We start from the raw sequence: 19263 nt of genomic DNA, 5'->3' as shown, positions 1-19263 counted from the left end.
ATGTAAATAAATACAAGGCTGTCCTGTGATTCTCCGACAGGCCTAGAACACATGTGGAATGAAAAATCACAGTGATGGAAAAATCACAGTGATGAATAAACATAGGCCTCTGAGATTAGCAGAAGGACCATCTATGCCCTATTCATGCTCCCCTCCCCCATCCCTCACCAACCCAGCATTTTGGAATCTCCTCCCTACCATCCTCTTTCCTTTATTATATGGTGGTGATGTCTTTTCCTTGGAGAGGTGGGTAATTTGGCTTCTTCTTCTTCTTTTTTTTTTTTCCCCTCTCCTTATGCCCCTCAAACAAATTAATCGTGTCATTTGCCTGAAATAAGAACACATTTCTGCCAGATGTGTCCCTGGTCACCTATCTGGCACAGGTTCCTTTTCTTCCCCCAGCCTCCCCCCCCCCCCTGCCCCGGCCTGTCATGAGGCAGGGAGGACCCACCATTCCGTGGGGCCAAGTATCTGAACTGGTTATACAGTGTGTTCCAGCCTAAACTCTGTGACTGAATTTTTACCCCTGTGTTCTCCGGGGGTCCTCCCTCTGCCGCTGGAGACCAGCAGCCTCTTGAAGAGGGCCTACGAGGACAGAAGTTCTTGCTTCTGTTTAAAGCCCAGGCAGAGCCCACCCTTTCTCCTGTCCGTCTTCTTCAGCCAGATGTCCCCACTCACTTCTAGGCTCCATCGCATCTGCCCAGCAGCCGCGGACAGGTGGACAGCAACTGAGTTTGGGGAAGAGGGGTCGGGGAGAAACGGCAGCCACATCTCCAAATAAGGAGCCCTGAGACACAGGTAGGAAATCCAAAATCGAGGGACCAAGGTCACATTTCATCCAAATGGCAATCCATTTGCTGTGTGACCTTGGGCAAGCCCCTTAACGTCTCTGAATCTTTCTTTTCTGACAAGGGTAAAAAAAAATCACATCCTAGGGGGAGTTGTGATGGGGCAGGCCCTGTTCTAAGTGTACGTGTGAACTTATTTTCCCTCAGAGCAATTCTGTGAGGTATCTGTGGTCACCCAGAGCCAAAGGGGCAGAACCAGAGTTGGAAGGGCAACCTTGTCCCGGGGCCCTTATTTTGATCTTGAACCTGTTGGCTCTCTTATCCTACCTGTGTGAGGTATTCTGGATGGCACCAAATGTAGACGGGCAGAGATTACCTGGGAGGGGGCAGGTAGGGGAGAGCCACGGAGGGCCCAGGTAGGGGTAGGGGAGAGCCACGGAGGGCCCAGGTCCAGGAGAGTATGTGAGGTGGGGTACCGGAAGCCTCCACACCCTGGCTCCTCCTGGCTCCTCTCAGTGGAGGCAGCACTCAGGTCCACGGAATTGCAGCTGGGTGTGGTGGGGCATGCCTGAGATCTCAAGTTCGAGGCCAACACCAGCTCCATAGGAACACTGTCTCAAGACAAACTTCTGGGCGTGTCTGTGAGGGAGTTTCTGGATTGGCTTAGCCGAGGTGGGACACTCATGGTGGGTGGCACCATCCTATGGGCTGAGGCCTGGGACTGAATGGAAAGGAGTAGAGCACCTGACAGTTTCCTGAGGCTTCTGCCACCATAACGTCTCTGCCCTGATGGGCTGTCTCCTCCAACTGTGAGCCTTGCTTAAAATGGTTTTCAGCGGGCGTTTTGTTGTAGCAAAAAGAAGAGGAACAAAGAAGTCACTAGGAACACCCTGTATGTGTGACGCAGGGCCTGATGGTTCTGGAGGGGTGCTGAGGGCCACTGTCCTCGGAACAGCAGATTTGCATGGTAGGCACTCTGGGATGGCTTGGAGGAACACCCACCCAGTCCCATACTCCTAGCCCATGAGAAGCAGAGGCAGGAGGGTCACTGGTTCTAGGCCTGCTGGGCTACATAGTAAGACTCTGTCACACACACACACACACACACACACACACACACACACACACACACACGAAGCGGTTCTTTGGACAAACTGAAGAACGCAGCGTCATGGGCTGCTGTCAGTTTCCACATGGGTGAACTGGCAAGGTCCCACGGAAGTACAGAGTAGGTGAGACAGCATCCAGAGGATTAGGTGAAGCAGGGGAGGCATGCAGGGGTGGGGTGAGGGGGTGGTCTCACCATACCCCTCTGTCAGTTTGACAACCCCCCCTTCCCCCAGAGGAGGATGCTCACACAGTCAGCCTCCGGGGGTCTGTGTGGAAAAGCGGCTGAGGTAAGTGGAAGCTGCTGGCCTCCAAGGAACCCTCAGCTGAGGGAGAGGCCCGAGGCTGCAGGCTAGCCCACAGAGGATTGTCCTGGAGAAAGCCTGGGGCTGGGAGTGAGCAGACCCCTCTCTAGCGTGGCACCCCCAGAGCTCTGGGGGTGGGGCACTTGGAATTGCAGAGGGGGTGAGAGTGGAGCTGAGGCAGCCTTTCATTTGAAGCAGGGATGGGTCCCCACCAAGGCTGACTTCTGGGCGGCTGCCTTTCTTCTTCCTGTCCTCACCCCCACATCTGCATCCCAACCATCTATTTGCATCTCAACTGTCACACAGGACAAAAGGCGGCTGCTGATGACTGCAGCCCACTGAAGCTGTTCTTTCTTCCCCGGCCTTTGGTGAGTTTTCTATAGACTGGCACAGGTAAAGGGATCACCTGGAGACGAATGCCGGGACTCCTTGGGGCTAGCAAGGACTGTTTTCTGGCCCCTGGGTTGTGGGGTATGGTGCACTGAAGCCCGAGGGGCAGTGATAGGCCCTGCTGAAGCTTGGATCTGGGAGGCACTGGAGGTACATCTAGCCTTTCTGAGATAACTTAACATCCTAAGTAGGAAGCATCACCACCAAGGTCCCACACAGAGGTCACTTGCTTCCTGCTCCCCCTTTCCTGTTTTCATCTCCACCCTCTACTGCCCTGTAGTGGACTGTTGAGGTCAGCCCACCCCAGGCAGCCTCTGGACCTAGCCCAGAAGAAGAAGCCCACCTCCCACTGGGCTCGGCATCCATAGGGCAGATATTGAGCAACGCATGTCTCTATCCACAGAGCTCTGGATAGGGTGTGAGTCGCTGAAGGCCTATTCATCAAACCCACTTTGACCATGGCCTGTGGATCTTGCATCCTGCAGACTCTGTAGTCTTCAGACCCACCAGGGGGACTACCAGTCAGGATTGGAGGAGGCTGAAACACTGTGTGACCACATGTGACCACATGTGACCACATGTGACCACCATGTCACCACAACTGTGGGGACAGCCCAAGACTGCCTGTGGCTTAGCCAGTGGAGGTACTTGCCACCAGGGCTGATGAACTGTGTTCAATCGTCTTGGAAACTATATTGTGGAAGGAGAGAACCAACTCCCCAAAGTTGACCTCTGACCTACAGATTCAGGCCACCCTACTCCCACTAAATAAATAAAGATTCAAATAACTTGCTTTGTGAACATGTTTTTCTGCCACAAATGCAAAGTCACCTTGAACCCAGACATCAATGCTCACCTAGGACATTGGCTCGGACAGTTGCCTGGTTGTATTAAGAAGTGTATTTTGTTCCGGATTCTGGACACTGTGTTGCAACCTGTGACTCTTCTTCCAGCTTGTATGCCTGAGCCCTTAGCCTGGGTCACCTGCTCTTATTTGGTAACAGAGTCCTGGCCTTGAATGCTGTTCCCTGGCCAGACCTAAGTGTGGTTGATATATTGTACACTGCAATAAACTTATCTGGGGGTCAGAGAACAGAACAGCCACTATATTAAACATAGGTTTAGGCAGTGGTAGCACATGCCTTTAATCCTAGCATTCCGGAGGCCGAGATCTGTCTGGATCTCTGTGAGTTCAAAGCCACACTGGAAACAACCAGGCATGGTGACACACGCCTTTAATCCTGATGGCAGGAAGCAGAAAGGTATATAAGGTGTGAGGACCAGGAACTAGAGCCTTTTTCAACTTTTAGCTTTTAGCAGCAGTTCAGCTGAGATCCATTCGGATGAGGATTCAGAGGCTTTCAGTCTGAGGAAACAAGATCAGCTGAGGAATTGGCCAGGTGAGGTTGGATGTGAATTGTTTTGTTTCTCTGATCTTCCAGCCTTCACCCCAATACCTGGCTCTGGGTTTGTTTTTATTAATGAGACCTTTTGAGATTCGTGCTTCACCTGAACCCCTCTGGGTTCTGAGGGTAGCCAGAGAGATGGTGCAGAACAGCCATGTAGAAGTGTCCTCTGGGACAGACATGGGTTTAGCTGTTTCTCCATGTTCTGAAGCCCTCAGGCAGTAAGGTGGGGACCTGAGACTCACTCTGGTTGACTGACTAGAGGCAAGCAGGCCCAGGGCATTCTGGGATACAACAGAGGGGAGTTGGTTTTGGCCCTACAGCTGTCCGGCATCCCCCTGCCCCCTGTCTAAGAACTGCTGACGGAGTTCGCTAATGCCCACCCAGAGCAGTACTCCCAGCTGGTAACCTGTCAGAATGAGCTTGTGCCTTAGGGCTAACTTGTTACCACAGCAGAGTTGGACAGGTACAGTCTCATTCTTTCTTCCTAAACACACGAGCAGGGGATGCTCTGATAGGATCATTAATGCCCCCTAGGCCACAGAGCTAGTCAATGAGGGCTTACCCTCAGGTCCCTTGGGCACAGAACCTGTGCTGTCTCCAAGATCAGTTCCCAACTCTCTTGCTTCTATTCCAGTCCAAACCTCGCATTTTGGGTTTGCCTATGTGGGTCTCAACCTGCTCTGCTGTCTGCTTGTAAATCCTTGCCTCTGGGCCTCTCTGGGCCACTAGTCTTCCTGCATGCCTTCGCTCAGTTCAAGACCCCTCTCCCCAGAGAGCCTTCTTGATCCTCTAGCCCAGGGACACCTCTCTTCAGCTGATCACTCATGGCCTCTGATCCCAGGGTTTTGGATGCTACTACACAGGTACGGGTGTTTCTTGTTCCTTAGGTATCACTATTCCTCAGAAACCTAGAAAGGACTTCATTCTGAGCTTCTCATGCATAGCCTCTGTGTGTGTGTGTGTGTGTGTGTGTGTGTGTGTGTGTGTGTGTGTGTGTGTGTGGTCACACACTGGAAGTGTGTGCACAGGTGTTTTCCCAGGGTGTAGATGACAGCCTATGACAGAGTAGACACTCCCACACAGCAGGGGAGGGCGCACAATGATGGCTTTTTCTATTTTCCCACCGAGGATCCAGAATCCCAGAGCCTCCTGGGACCCATCCCAGTGCTGCCCCAGCCAGTCAGAGCCGAGAACGCGGGTGTTCCACGTGCTCCAGCGACTCACCTCATCCTTGTCCACCACCTGGATGAAGAGAGGGAGGGCAAAGCCGACCTGCGCCAGCTCGGTGATGGCCACGCTGTACTCAGAGCTGTTGAACTCCGGCGCATTGTCATTGATGTCAATAACCAGGATGTTGAAGGTGGTGGTGACGGTGGCATCTGACGGAGTTCGGTCATCATTCAGCTCAGTGCCCTGCAGACAGAGGGAAGTATTCACGGTCACAGAAACAGCCGTTACCCATTCAGGACGTTCTCGGCACTAGATCACGTGTATCAGTGTGAATTGACCCATTAAATCCCCACCACGGCCCCAGGAAGGTGGTTCCATCCTCTGCATTCCATGTCACAGGCAAGGACACTGAGGCTCAGAGAGGTGACATAATTTGTACCAGGAAGAATGACCTGAGTAGGTCTCAAACTCAGGAAATGGGATTCTGGAACTGTTTAGGAGGTGGGCAGGAGGACCAGACAGATGTCACCACCCACTGAGCGGTTCAGGGAGAGTCCACGCAGCTTGGCAGATGGTAGAATCAGGCCTTCTCCCATGTGATACTGACAGAGCAAGACTTAACTGAGCCCCTGCTGTCTAAGTGAGATGCAGAAAGGATCTAGATGTCTGGGGTTCCAGAGCCTTAGGTCCCAAAGCCCTCATTTCCTAGTTCTGACCCCAGACACTGTTCCAGACACTCTGAGGGAGACCTGGATAGTGTCTGCCACCAGGCCCAGAGATAGAGGTGCCCAGCTCAACTGGCATGTTCACCTAACATTTTGTATGAAGGTGGGAACACTGAACTCAGGGGTCCCAGGTGAGGCGGTGGTGGTACTGGGTGGAAGGGGTGGTCTCTCTTCCTCTGGAGCAGACCCTCTCGGCCTCATTGGGAGGAAGCAAAATATGAAGACGACCTGGGGCTGAGTGTAAGTGTGGGACACTTTGTTTACATGTCTCCCTGGCAGCCTCACCCCTGAACCCAGCAGAGAGGAAGGAGCTGGTGAACGATGAGAGCCAAGAGGTCCACAGCTGCCTCAGGACTTCTCAAGGCCAAGGGGGTCCAAGCAAGGCCAGCCCATGCTCCACCCTTCCATGCAGATTTTTCTCAAGGCCTCTTGTCTATCTTGGTCCCTTCCCCCACGGCTCTATGCCTGGGACTTGGCAGGCCCTTGTACCCTCCCCATCAGGATCCATTTCCTAAATAGCCTTCCCAGGGAACGGCTCAGCAAGCCATTGATTTCAATTAAAACCGGCCATGAGTGGCAGGTAGCTGTAAGAAGGGACAGTGCTGGCACCTTTTCCACACCTTCCAGGTAGGGACCCCAATCCCCTATCCCTTCCTCTACAGCCTCCTGTTTGCTAAGCTGGGGAGCATCACCCCCTAGAAGGGGAATAAAGTTCCAGCCAGGATAGACATTGTGGCATGTCAGCCAGGCAGACCAACATTTATAACCACCAGTCCCCTCCTGACTGTCCTCCAGACTGCCAGGGATGGCCTCAGGTTCCACAGGTGTCCAGGAGGTGTGGTATCCAGCCAGTGGACCTCACCTTCACGGTCAGGATGAAGCCGTGACTGTACAGGGGGTTCTCCCGGTCCAGCAGGCCATTCAGAGTGAGAGCTCCGCTGATGTAGTCCAGGGCAAAGATGCTGTTGGTATTTCCTGCAAGACAGAAGCCCAGAGCCATGATGGGCCAGCAGAGAGGTGAAGAGTCAATGCATACACTCCTCTGCAGGGGCACAATCTTAGTGACTCTGGCAAGCGTAGACATCCTCGAATCACAAACAGATTACAATACCTTCCCTGGGTTCCACCTAGGCCTCTCTGAGCCAGAGAAAACATCTCTTTTTTAGTGCTTGCAAATGTAACACTGAATATCATTTTTCTTTGTAAAAACTGTTTTCGAGGCAGGGTCTCGGGTGTCCTAGGTTGACCTTGAATTCCCTAGGTAGCCAAAGATGACCTTGACTTTCTGCTCCCTCTGCTCCCACCTCTGGAGTGCTGCGACTGCTTTATGCAGTGCTGGGGCTCACAGACAGGCTTCATGCATGCTAGGCAAGCACTCTAACTCAGCCACGTCAGGGCTTTTCCTTTAGCATGGAGACTTCCACAGGGGGCAGAATCCAGGCAGGGCTTAGTAGGCAGGCTGGGTTCTTTTGTGCTTATTTTTCATTAAAAAATTATTATTATTATTACCATCATCACTTATTGTTTATTATTCTTGTGTATAGGCACAAATGTCATGGTATGTATGTGGAGGTCAGAGGACAATTTCACGGAGTCAGTTCTTTCTACCTTAACATGAGTCCTGGGGATCGAACTCAGCTAGTCAGGCTTGTCAGGCAAGAGCCTTTACCCCTTGAGCCGCCTCATTGGCCCGCTCTGTGCTTATTTTATGTGCTATTCTATTCTATTCTGGTCTATTCATTCTATCCGGACTTTCTATGGCAATGGTACAAGGGTTTGCTTAAAAAAAAAAGATGAATATGTTAAAAACATAATTCAATTTTAAAGACTATTCTAAGGACTTACTAAATTAGAGATACTTATTTAAACTACTCACGAAAATTATACATAAGCAACTCTGGCCTCCTGCCGAGGCCCTGAAGCCTCTACCCCTCCCCTGCCAACCAGGCTTCCTGTTCCTGTGCTTCTGCACTGTGACAACCCGTCCTCCCCCCCTCTCCCACCACCACCACACACACACACCTTGGCTCCCTTGGGCTCAGCACGTGCTCCTTCCTGCTCCGGTCTCTTATTCCCTGGCTTCTCTGTCCTCATCTCCCATCCTCTCTATGCAGCCATCCTCTCCTGCTCTTTCTCCTGCATCAGGGACATGCTGATGGCCCAGCCTACTCTGTCTGCCCCACAGACAATGGTCCCTCTTCCGGCTTCTCTGTGCAACTCTCCTCTGCCTGCCCAGCCTGCAAACTCCCAGGAGAAGAGGACTTTCCATAATTATCCACTATGATAGCACGTGCTTGCACATTCTGGTAGCAGGTTCCGTATGGGTTTCTTAGGCCACCTGGGCCAGTCCTGGGGGACTGCCGTCCATTCTTTATGCCTCGGCCGCCAGACTGCGGTCCTCACTAACCAGTTGGCCCATTCATTCACAGACCTGCTGTATCCATTCACAATTCCGCAGCCCCTAGGACAGGCCATCCTGGGGCCAGGCCTGAGCTTGGCACTGTGGGGCTCAGCTGTCTACAAGCCAGGAATTCAGGCTGAATGAAGCTGCAGTCTGGAAGCAGCACACATCACTCTTCCTCAAACCAGGCCCCTGAGGTCACAGCGGGCAACCCTGTTCACAGATGAGAAGGCTGAAAAGGGAAAGCAGCTTGGAAGAGGAGCACCAGTGACCTCCTGTGTTATCCTGGGCAGCTTACCCAGTGCCTCTGTGCCTCAGCTTCCTTGCGTAAACAGGGACGATGCCGGCCGGCATCTACCATGTGTGAGGATGGAATGAGGAGACATGTTGCCTTGGGACAACTGCTTGGTTGATGCTGTCATGAGCAGCGCGTGGGGTACAGGCAGGACCAGGGTCAGCAGGGACCGTCCCTGACTCTGACTCAGGGAAAGAAGTAATACCTAAGCTTTCAATACACATGGAGTCCAAAGTGACCATGGCAGTGGGTGTACTTCCCTGCCCTTTCCTGTCCCCACTCCAAGGGACCAACAGTGAAAAGTCTAGGTGAGATAGCTTCTCCTTTTACCTTTAAGGATGCAGGACAGGGGTTGTTCCCAGCCTGCTCAGGCCGTCAGGCTGGAGTCCCTCTAGTTCTCTCAGCCACTGCAGGACTGTGGACCACGCTGGGCTGTATGTGGCTTTGGGATCTGGACCAGACTTCAACTCTGCAAGTGTCCTCCCACATGGCCTTACCTGAGGCTTCTCCCACTCAGCAGACTGATGGGTGTGGCCACATTTATGTAAAGAGGACTACCATATAAGGAGACAGAGAGTGGCTATCACAGAGGAGTTTGCTACTGGAAATGAGGGACTGTGTGCTCCCATTCATTCATTCATTCATAGACTCTCATGCTCTCACTAATTCATTCATTCATTCATCCACCCATCCATCCATGGAACTACATGCTCTCATTCATTCATTCATAGACTTTCATGCTCTCACTAATTCATTCATTCATCCATTCATAGGACTACATACTCTCATTCATTCATAGGACTATGCGCTCATCCATTCATTCATCTATTCATAGTACTGAATGCCCTCATTCATTCTTCCATAGGATTGTATGCCCTCATTCATTCTTTCTTAGCTTGCTACTGCTTTGTGTTAGGGACAGCCCTTTGAGGGACAGTCCTTACCAGGTCCTCATAGGACAGCTGACCAGATAGGACTCGGGGTGGTGGTGGTGAGAATGAAGCAAGAGCTACACAGATCTCAGAGGGGGCTGGTCCTCGCCTGCTCCTTCCCAACTCACATAGGCTCTGGCATCCCTAGGCCCCGTGGCTAGCATCCCATCTCTCCAGATTTTCATATCCATTTATTCTTTCCAATAAAGGAGCCTATGAAATGTTTAACTAAATGTGATCCAATTTTGATCTTTGTGAGATTTCACCATAAATCATTCAGAAACCAGAGGGCCCCTTGCTGAGCAACTTGCTTAAGGTTTGGGTTGGGAAAAATAGGGCTACTGAATCGGGCACATTCAAATGCATCCCCTCCTCCAGTACCTACTCCCTCCCCTTCGTGATCACACTATCCTCTGAACCTAACACACACCTCCCCCAACCTCGGCTCCGTCTCCACAAGTCTACTGACAAATACTGCTAACTGGGCACATCCAAATAAACTTGGGAACCTTCCCCAACACACATATGCAAACACACCATCCCCCCCCCACATGCACACACTTTTTGTAGCTCTGTGTGATTATCTTCCAAGCTCCCAGGACCAGCAGGCAAAACCAGCTACACCCAGGGAGCTGCCAAGGCCACCTGAGTGAGGCGCTCACTTGGCTGCTGCCACCGTCACCATGGCAACTGCAGCACTTGCTAGGATGCTGTGGGGCTTGGGCCCTGGCTTGAAGTGAGCTCTGTGTAGGAAAGGTCAAGGGCGTGTTCATTAACTAGCTCACTCAGTTAGCTCCTCCAAGTTCATACTTGAGCCCTGACCATGGGCCAGGTAGAGGGGCATCTGCCAGGGGCTCTGCCTTCAGTCTCCAGCAAGGACTGCCCTTTACGAGATAACCGTCACACTGGTGACAGAAGGAGCCCTCATGGGGTCCAGGCTCCAGAGGAAAAGCAGTAGAATGTGGAAGCTGCCATCATGCACTCCGGAGGCTGACCACATTGGCTTAACTCGGTTCCAATACTGGCGGTGTGACCTTAGTCAAGTCCCTTGGCAGATAAAGTACCTCTATTTCCTAGTCTGCGAAATGGAGAGAATAGTGGTCCTCACTGCTGACGGTGGCTGTGAGGTATGATGAGTTAGAAACGCTGCCTGGACTCCTGGAAGCATCCACAAATGCTGGCTGCCTATATGGCACTAGGATGACTGGGTGGTCCCTGCTCAAGTACGGGGCACCATCCAGTGGGGTCCTGGCCTATCCCTGTGTGCCCAATGGGGACACACTCTTGATGGCAAACTTCACATTGTGTTTGCAAGTTGGTTGCTATGAGGAAGAGGCTTTGAACAGACCCCTAGGTCCACAGGGCATCATGCCCCAGCTCCAGCCTCTGTTCCCACCATCACTTGCCTCTGCCATCACTTTCTCCCAGGGACTGTGAGCTCGGCATGTGCACATGCACACACAGACACACACAAAACAACAACAACAACCCTTTTTATCCAAGTCCCACAGAGGCCTAGAGGACTCATGCCACCCATTTAGTCCCACTGCTGAACAGAAGGGAAGCTGTCTCCCTTGTCAACAGGTGATGTCCCATGTGTGGGGTACCCCTGGCCTGTGTGAGGCTCTGGGATGATAGACGGGCTATACCCTGAGGAATCTGGACTCTGGTAACTGTCGTCTAAATGTCACAAGAGAAGAATGGGTCACTGCTGGTCCCTCTGGCTTTCCTGGGGATCCCCACCCCCCTTCAGGAGCTTCAGAAATCTGGAAGGATATGACTCCTGTCTCTCCACGGGGGGAAAGAGCTGGGGCAAGGAGACACAGACTTTGGTTTCCGATGTGTTAAACAGTGACTACAGCTCAGAGAACATGTGCCCTACACCAGGCACTCGGCTGTCTACACTGACGTTACGCATTCTTCACCACCCCCCACCCCTGCCACCCCGGCTTGGGAGAGGAAGCGGGCTCTGGTGTGAAATACCTTCCCCAAAGCACCTAACCGGCCCAACGCATGTGTGCATGCTTCTTCTCACACATGCACTTGCCCTGCACACGCATCTGCATCCACCTTGTACCCAGCCATGTGTGACAGGGTAAAGACGACAGCGAGGCGCTTAAGAGGTCATCGTCATTCGGAGTGAGACGCCTCCGAAGCTGCTTTCAGGAGGCCCAGGAGGCGAAAGACCAGAATGGACATTTTCAAAGGGTGATATGCAAATGGCCAATAGGCACACGGAAAATAGTGAGCACCTTGAGCGCCACGGAATGCAGGCACATCCACAGACAGCTGCCACCTCACTCTAGTCAGAATGGCGGCTATCAAAAAGACACACCATACCAAGTGGTGATGAGGAAGTGGAGAGAAGGAAAACCCCACCCCCCCATGGCTGGTGGAGACATAGACCAGTACAGCCGTAATGGAAAACAGTGTGAAGGGCCCTTACCCAGCAGCCTCCTGCCTATGTATACCTGAAGGAGATGGGGTCGGTATGTCCGAGAGATGTCATGTACAGGGCTAATGCAGCCCTGTTCACAACAGCCAGGCTATGGAATCAATCTGTGTCATCTAGAGATGAGTGGATGGAGAAGACATCATATACAATGGAATACTACACAGCTCTGAAAAGATAAAAATTCCATCAGGGCAATCACATGGATGAACCCGGAGTCATGGGGTGGCTGTATCGAGTGAGATAAGCTAGGCGCAGGAGGCCACATACAGCACAATCCCAGTCAAATGTGGAACCTAAAAAAGTCTGTCTCTGAGTCAAACGTAGAGCAGGAATTAGAAGGGAAGGCTGTAGGGAAGGAAACTCAGCGAAATGCTGCCTAATGACACAAAGTTCATGTGTTGGGAAGACCTATTGCTCAACAGGGTGACTACAGTTTACCAAAAAAAAAAAAAAGGAGCTGCATATTTCAAAAGAGCCAGGGGAGGGAATTTTGAATATTCCTATCATGAAGGAATGGTAAGTGCTTAAGGTGATGTATATGTTAATTTCCCCTGATTTGATGATGATTATCAACAGGGTTTATGCGTTGCAAAGCATCACACTGTATACCAAAAATATGTGTAATTGCTGTCAGTTAAAAATAAAGAAAATCCTAGATAAAAAAAAAATTACTTCCTTGAAAGCTCTAGCTGAAACCCTCCTTACATGACACAGTTTCACATACCAGCCGAATGTCTGCATGGTGATGTCTTCTAGGTCATTGGAGAGATGGCCCATAGTAGGGCTGGCTGGAGGGCCAAGGCTGGCTGGCCTTAGAGGGATGCCAGGACCACGGTGGTGTGACAGACATTGGGTATTGGGGACTATGGACTGGCAGGGGTGGTCTCTGTGGCCCCACAGGGGACATGCAGTGATACTAAAAAGACACCAGTGATGGATGAAAAATCCAGGTGGACAGCCAGCCTCAAGTGCCAGGTGCCCTGAGGCAAGAGGGGGTGACCCTGAGAAAGATACCAGCAGATAGGCAGAGGGACTCAGTATGTTGAGGATTCCACCGAAGACACTGATAGGGTCTTGGGCTATCTCTGGAGACCAATTTTAAGATCAAAGGGAATTGGGCAGGGAAGGAGGGATAGTGAGAGCCCGGTGTCAATGGCAGGCAAGAGGTAGAGTGCCCCCTAGAGGGAACAGTGGAGGGGAGCAGGGACCTCTGTGGGATTGCAGAAACGAGGTGAGAAAGGAGAGACAGGGGGTGAAAGGCATAGAAGGCACCAAGTGGCTTTTGGGGTGAGCCTCCTTGGCCCAGGGGAGTACCCTTGCTCCCTCGTCCCATCCCTCACAGGCCGGTAGCTTCCTCTTCACCCCACATCTACCTGCCTGCCCACGCCAAATCTCATCAGCCCCTCACTGCAGCCCTCATTCTTGTCTATAGCATCTTGACCCACGCTGCCAGGTCTGGGGGGCGGGGGTGAGCAGTTTCGTGAGTGGCTGACGGAGCGTGTGGGAACACAGGCTGATGACTCTGAATTGCCTTATCTGCTCTGCTGGGCTAACAGCCCTGCACCAGCTCTCCCAACTCCCTCCGCTCTGAATGAGAGGAAAGGCCAAGGCCCCGCCGCCCAGGCCTTAGTCCTGCCGGCAGAATCTCCAGAGCCACCATGGCCTGCCATGGAAGCTGAACCTCACCTCCTAACCAGAGGCTCTGAGCCCCAGACAGCCTGGCTGGCACACTCGGAACTGTCCAGGCACTCTCCTGTGCTGGGGTGTTCCTGGTTCTGGAGACCAACAGCATTCGCCCTGAGGGTTAGGTCTGGGGTGCTATGCTTTATCTCCTGGGGTCCCCAGAGAGATGCTCAGTACACATGTGTTAGTTGGTCTGATGTTGAGACTTCCTCCCTCAGCAGGGATCAGAAAAAGGGGTGATCAAGGCTCAGAAGGTGGGGTATCCCTGGCACCTAGCTCTGGGCTGGGCCTTGGGGCAGAACAAGGAAAAGTTGTGACTTGTGAGTCTCTTGTAACCATCTGAGCCTGAGTGTGTACCTGCGTGGATGGACCCCTTCTACCTCTTTCTATCCCAGTTCAGCATTCGTCACACACACACACACACACACACACACACACACACACACACACACACACACACCGCCCCACAACTGTATGGTCTCCTCCCTCTCAGTCCCTGTCTGTGCCTAGGGATTGGTACAGGGAAACTCAGGTAGAGTCCAGTTGCTGAGCACCCACCTACAAGACAAAAAATGGACCAAGGGGCCAAAGGCAGGTCAAAGGGTTTGGGGTATCTCCCAAGGCTCTCTGCCATGCTCTGTCCTGTCAGGTACAGCCACCAAGCAGCCATGTGAGTGGCCATCGCCCCTGAGCCCCCGGGGCCCAGGCAGCTCTGGCCTGGAGACCCATTGCTGCCCACTGGAGCCCTATCAATCCAGCTGCTATAGAATTTTATCACTGTATAATGAAAACTGCAGGTCCTTCCGAGACACGGGCTCTGGGCAAGATAGCTTATGAATTAAAAATTGCTATTCATCTGCCTGCTGACAAAAGGGGCTGAAGTCCTAGGTGACACACGGGCCGGGTGGTATTCACCACTTCCGAGACTAACATATGGCAACCAGCGGTGTGGGCTATCCCTGCTGTCAGCCTGGGAGGGGACCAGGTCATATCTTGTCGCCCCTCCTAAAGGTGGGTGGGAGGGGGAGACTCCCCATTCCCAGAGCCCTCCTCGAAGCCACCTGATCTCAGCAGGTCTCGCCTCGAGGAGGGGGATATTGGCTGATGTGTATTTATGTCCCAGCTCAAATGTCACTTCATGGCGTAAGTCCCCATCACCCCCTTCCCAAGGCCATCGCTATTCTGTCGTCTTCTTATTGCTTCCGAATGCTTCTTTATTGATCTCCTTTTCTCCTTCTCTTTTCTTCTCTTTGTGGGTTTCTTCTCATGGTTTATCTCACAGGAAGGTAACCACTGAAGGGCAGGGACTAGTTAAATGCTCAGCTGACATACAGTAGGTAATCAATAAATGCTTGCTTTTTTTTTTTTTTTTTGGACAGATTTTCACTGTGTAGCCCAGCCTGACTCTGAACATGCAATCCTTCTCTCTCTCTCTCTCTCTCTCTCTCTCTCTCTCTCTCTCTCTCTCTCTCTCTCTCTCTCTCCCTCTCTCTCTCCCTCTCCCTCTCCCTCTCCCTCTCCCTCTCCCTCTCCCTCTCCCTCTCCCTCTCCCTCTCCCTCTCCCTCTCCCTCTCTTATACCACACCTGGCTCAAGAAATGCTGTGGGATACATGAATGAATGAATGAATGAATGAATGAATGAATGAATGAATGATCACAAAAGGCTGAAGCATACACAATATTGGGGCCACTCACTGTGTCACTGTGTCACCCATCATGAAGCTGCCCAGGGCCTGGGCGGGAGTCGGGGGAGATCAATTAATTAAAAGTTCTTGTTAGGACCCTCATGCCCTCCTGATGTCCCCATGACATGGTGTCTGCTTGGGATAATTAGAGTTACCACTATCTACTCAAGGGGAGGGTAAGTGTGAGGTATGCCTGCTGGTTGCCCTTCCTCATCCAGGATGGCCTTCACAAGCTCTCATAAATGAACAACGATCACCTCACTAATGAGACGCCATACTCGACTCTCATTCATTGGCTACCAGTATCTGCCGATGCAGGAGACATCAGCCTGGGTAGACCGGGGAGCCCAGCCTCATGTGTTAAGATTTCTGAGGGTCTGCTAAGCTGCCTCACCCACACTGTGTCTGGCTCCCTGTGAACCAGGGGTCTTAGAGACACAGCCCTGTCTCCTCTGAGGACACTTGAGTGGGGAGACCCCTGTGACATCACCAGGCACTGTGGCTTAACTCAGAATCTCTCCCTCTCTGCAACTGGAAGAGCTTCGAGAGGAAGGGTCATGGATTTCACAAATGCAGCCACCACTATTTCATAAGGAAAGCGAGAGCCAACGTAGGTGTCCAGTGAGAGGGGACTGTTGAAGAAGACACAAAACTCAGCTAGGTGCTGAAGAAACACGTCTACCTCAAAAACAGGGGCTTAAAACATCTGAAAAAGGGAGGCATGCCATCATGGTTCTGTGAAACACTTTTGTTTAAAAAAAAATACACAGGCAGAAAAAGGAGCAACCCCCAACAGGGTGTTAATATCCCTCATCTCTGGTCGCTGGGGGTGGTCAGGGCTTCAGCACTGCTGAGCTGCTGTGGGGGATTTTCCCGTGCTCTATCCCCACGGATAACACCTTCCTCACATGAGACAAAGTCACCAAAACACTACCAAATGCCCCCGGGGGTAGAATGCCCCTGCTTTAGAGTGACCCTAACTTTCTCTCGATTTATCTGAATGACATTTGCCTTAAAAAGAGAGTCGTTTTGAGTCCCTTTAGAAGTAATCCCGAAGTTCTGTCATTAGGCAGAGATACTGGCACACATCTTGAATGCAACGAGGGCGCTGAATTTCATACCTTGGATTGGCACGTTTTTTACATCATACATAGTATGTATTGTACCTCAGATGAAAAGTAAGTCCTCGCTGTTTGATGACGTGTACCTCCAGCACCCATGCTGGTGTCCAGGGAAGGTGACTCTGCAAGCTGAATTCTCCTCGTCACAGCACAGTCACAATTCCTGAATTTGATGCTGAGGGCAGGGACAGTCACGCCTTGGCCCCTACACCATCCCTGAGTGAAGGGGACGCGGTGAGGCCCCTTTGCCTTCATGTGACTCCCAGATGATGGCGAGGAAGTAAGACTTAGGTCAGCCGAGCCCCCACCCCACCCCCACCCCCATTGGACTTGGGGGGACAGGAAGTTTCTGCAGCAGGAGATTGGGGACAGTTGGGGACAAGTGAGTGGAAGGAGCTACGTGGGAGCAGAGGGGGGCGGGTGGGGGTGGGGAGGAGGGGAGGAAGGGAATCAGCAGCCTTGGATGCCAGGTATGTGGTTTGGCTGCTGTCTGATGACAGTGGGTAGCAAGGAGTGTCTTCGGGGTGGGGGGGGGCTCCAGACGGAAGTAGGAAGACCCACTAGGGATGGGGACAGGCTCTGGGGACAGTGATGGAGGGACACTAGTTGAGGGACAGAAGGTGCCACTGGGGTGCCAACCCCCATGGGCTCGACAAGGTTCTGAGCGCTTTACCCATCTTTGCCAGACACATTTTATGGACACTCCCGAGGGCGGCCGGTCACCATCCTCACAGTCCCTGTCATCAACATCCCCATCGTGACTGTCACCGACATGGCGTAGAGAGATCACATGACTTCCTGAAGTCACACCGTGAGCATGTGGCGGAGCCAGCCTCCAGGCCACACGCTGTGTTCTGTCCCACTAGGTTGCTCAGCCTCCCCCTCATCAGGGCCCGTGCAGCCACCCTGTCTATTGGATGAAGAAACTGAGGTTCACTGAAGTGAAATGGCACCTTGAAGACACATGGGGACAGAGGGACGCAGTGGGCTTAGAACCTGGTGTCTCAGATTTTAAGCGGTTCTCCTGGCTGTCAGGGTGACGCTTGTGCTGTGTAGGACAGTCCCTGCCAATCACGGAGAGGAGTCGGGGTGGGGGGCGGGAGAAAAGTGGGGGCTGAGGGTCCTCTGCACGCCTCCTTGCCCTCTGAACCCCCCCAGCTGGGGTCCCATCTGGGGCCATAGTGGGAGTCGTACCCCAGAGGCTGTGCGTCTGTGTGCTTGTCTGCCTCAGGCCCTCATAACTCTCCCGCCGCTTGGTGCTCAGGACAGGTCTGGCCTTAGGGAGATTTACTGCTCAGATAAAGCCATCTCGAGTCCAGCATAAGCAGCACTCGCTTTTGATGATCTGAAAGGCCTTGCCCGGGCCCGAGAAGGCAAGGAGGGGTGGGAGGAGGTGTAGGAGGAGGGGTGGGAGGAAGGATGGGAGGAGGGATGATACTTAAGAAAGCAAAGAGGATCATGAGCAGAAACCCAAAGGAGACAAAAGCTTCAGAGGGAGACCATGCTGTCTGTCACCCCCAGAAGTCTGTCCCTAGTCCTTTGGTACCTCTCTGAGCCTGCAACAGGGATGTGGGAAAGCCATGGCAATGGCCCTGAGGACTGAACTTCTGAGGGAGTGTGGGTGCTACAATGTGTCTGGGTACAGGCACCGGGCAGAGAAGGATGGGGGTCCTTCTCAGAACACCTGTCATGTGGTGCAGGAGATACCCTCTGCTCCCCACCCAGAAGGACAGGCAGGTACAAGTATTGACAAGACCGAAGTACTTACAAGGGACTGGGTATGAGTGAGCTTGGGGCCTGCATTCAGGTCTTCCAGACTGTGGACCTCTCAGGGCCTTGGTTTCCTCTTTGAGGGTGGATGCAAGCCCTATTCACAGGGCCGGTTGGTGGTTGGATGACAAGGGATCTAAGATACTTCACAAACGGTAGGGTGCTGAACCACATTTGATGTGTGCCAGTCAGAGATGGGCAGGCCGGAGCCTTGGGCAGGAGGAATCGGACAGATTGTGGTGCAGTGGGGTGGGCTGGGGTGGGGGGTTGCAATCCAGTTAGAGGGGGCCACCGAGGCTTACGGGATGAGGTGGTCTGCACCACTCACCTCTTCTTCCTGTCTTATTTCCAGAGCCCGTCATGTAGTGTGTTGGCTGCCACTGTCACGACCACACCCAGGCAGCTCTGGCATGTGGGGATGTGGAATGTGGACCTCAGCGCCTTACCGCCTTAGCCATGTGGTATTTACTGGGTAAGCGGTGCCCCCTTGGAGTCTCAGTTTTCTAACTTGCCCATTAGAGCTGGTACCACACTTACCACCCAAGTGGCTAGCGGTCAGAGCAGGCACAGAGAAATGGCCCCCTGCTTTACCTAGACCACCACCCCTGTCCTTCCCATTCTCTTCCCCAAGGCAAAGTGTGCCAAGCCCCCGCTGGCCACACAGTCCCCCCTTCCCCCACCCCTCCGAGGCTGCAAGTTCTAGAGTGAATGACTTTCAAGTCTGCAGAAGGAGAATCCATCCACCCACCTTGAGCTGGGTAATTTATGAATCAAATTGTGCTCCGTCAGGGCCCCGCGGCCCAGAAATAGATGTGGTCAGACGAGGTTCATGGAGCTAGCCCCAGAAACAGTTATCTTCATAGATGAGGCCACCAGCTGGCGGGGCTGGCCACCAGCTGACCTTGAGAGTCTCCGAGGGACGGCAGAGTCCCCTCAGTCTGAGCCACGCTTGAGGCCTGAAGGGAGGACAGAGGTCTGCCTGGGGGCACATAGGACAGCTGGAGACTCCAGGTAAGACACTTGCCT

At 52.7% G+C, this 19263-nt stretch overlaps 1 protein-coding gene across 1 annotated transcript in view; it reads right to left on the bottom strand.

Moving 5' to 3' along the window:
• Window positions 1-19263, bottom strand: part of Cdh23 (cadherin related 23) — a 386250-nt gene that overhangs the window by 182052 nt on the left and 184935 nt on the right. The window contains exons 10-11 of the mRNA XM_076557194.1: window positions 6757-6869; window positions 5224-5412 (exon numbers count right to left, since the gene is read on the bottom strand). Coding sequence (XP_076413309.1) covers window positions 5224-5412; window positions 6757-6869 — 302 coding nt within the window. The remainder of the gene's footprint in view (window positions 1-5223; window positions 5413-6756; window positions 6870-19263) is intronic.

This window comes from Peromyscus maniculatus, chromosome 21 (genome assembly GCF_049852395.1).
Source record: "Peromyscus maniculatus bairdii isolate BWxNUB_F1_BW_parent chromosome 21, HU_Pman_BW_mat_3.1, whole genome shotgun sequence".
Taxonomy (NCBI): Eukaryota; Metazoa; Chordata; class Mammalia; order Rodentia; family Cricetidae; genus Peromyscus; species Peromyscus maniculatus.
This window is presented reverse-complemented; position numbering and strand designations above follow the sequence as displayed.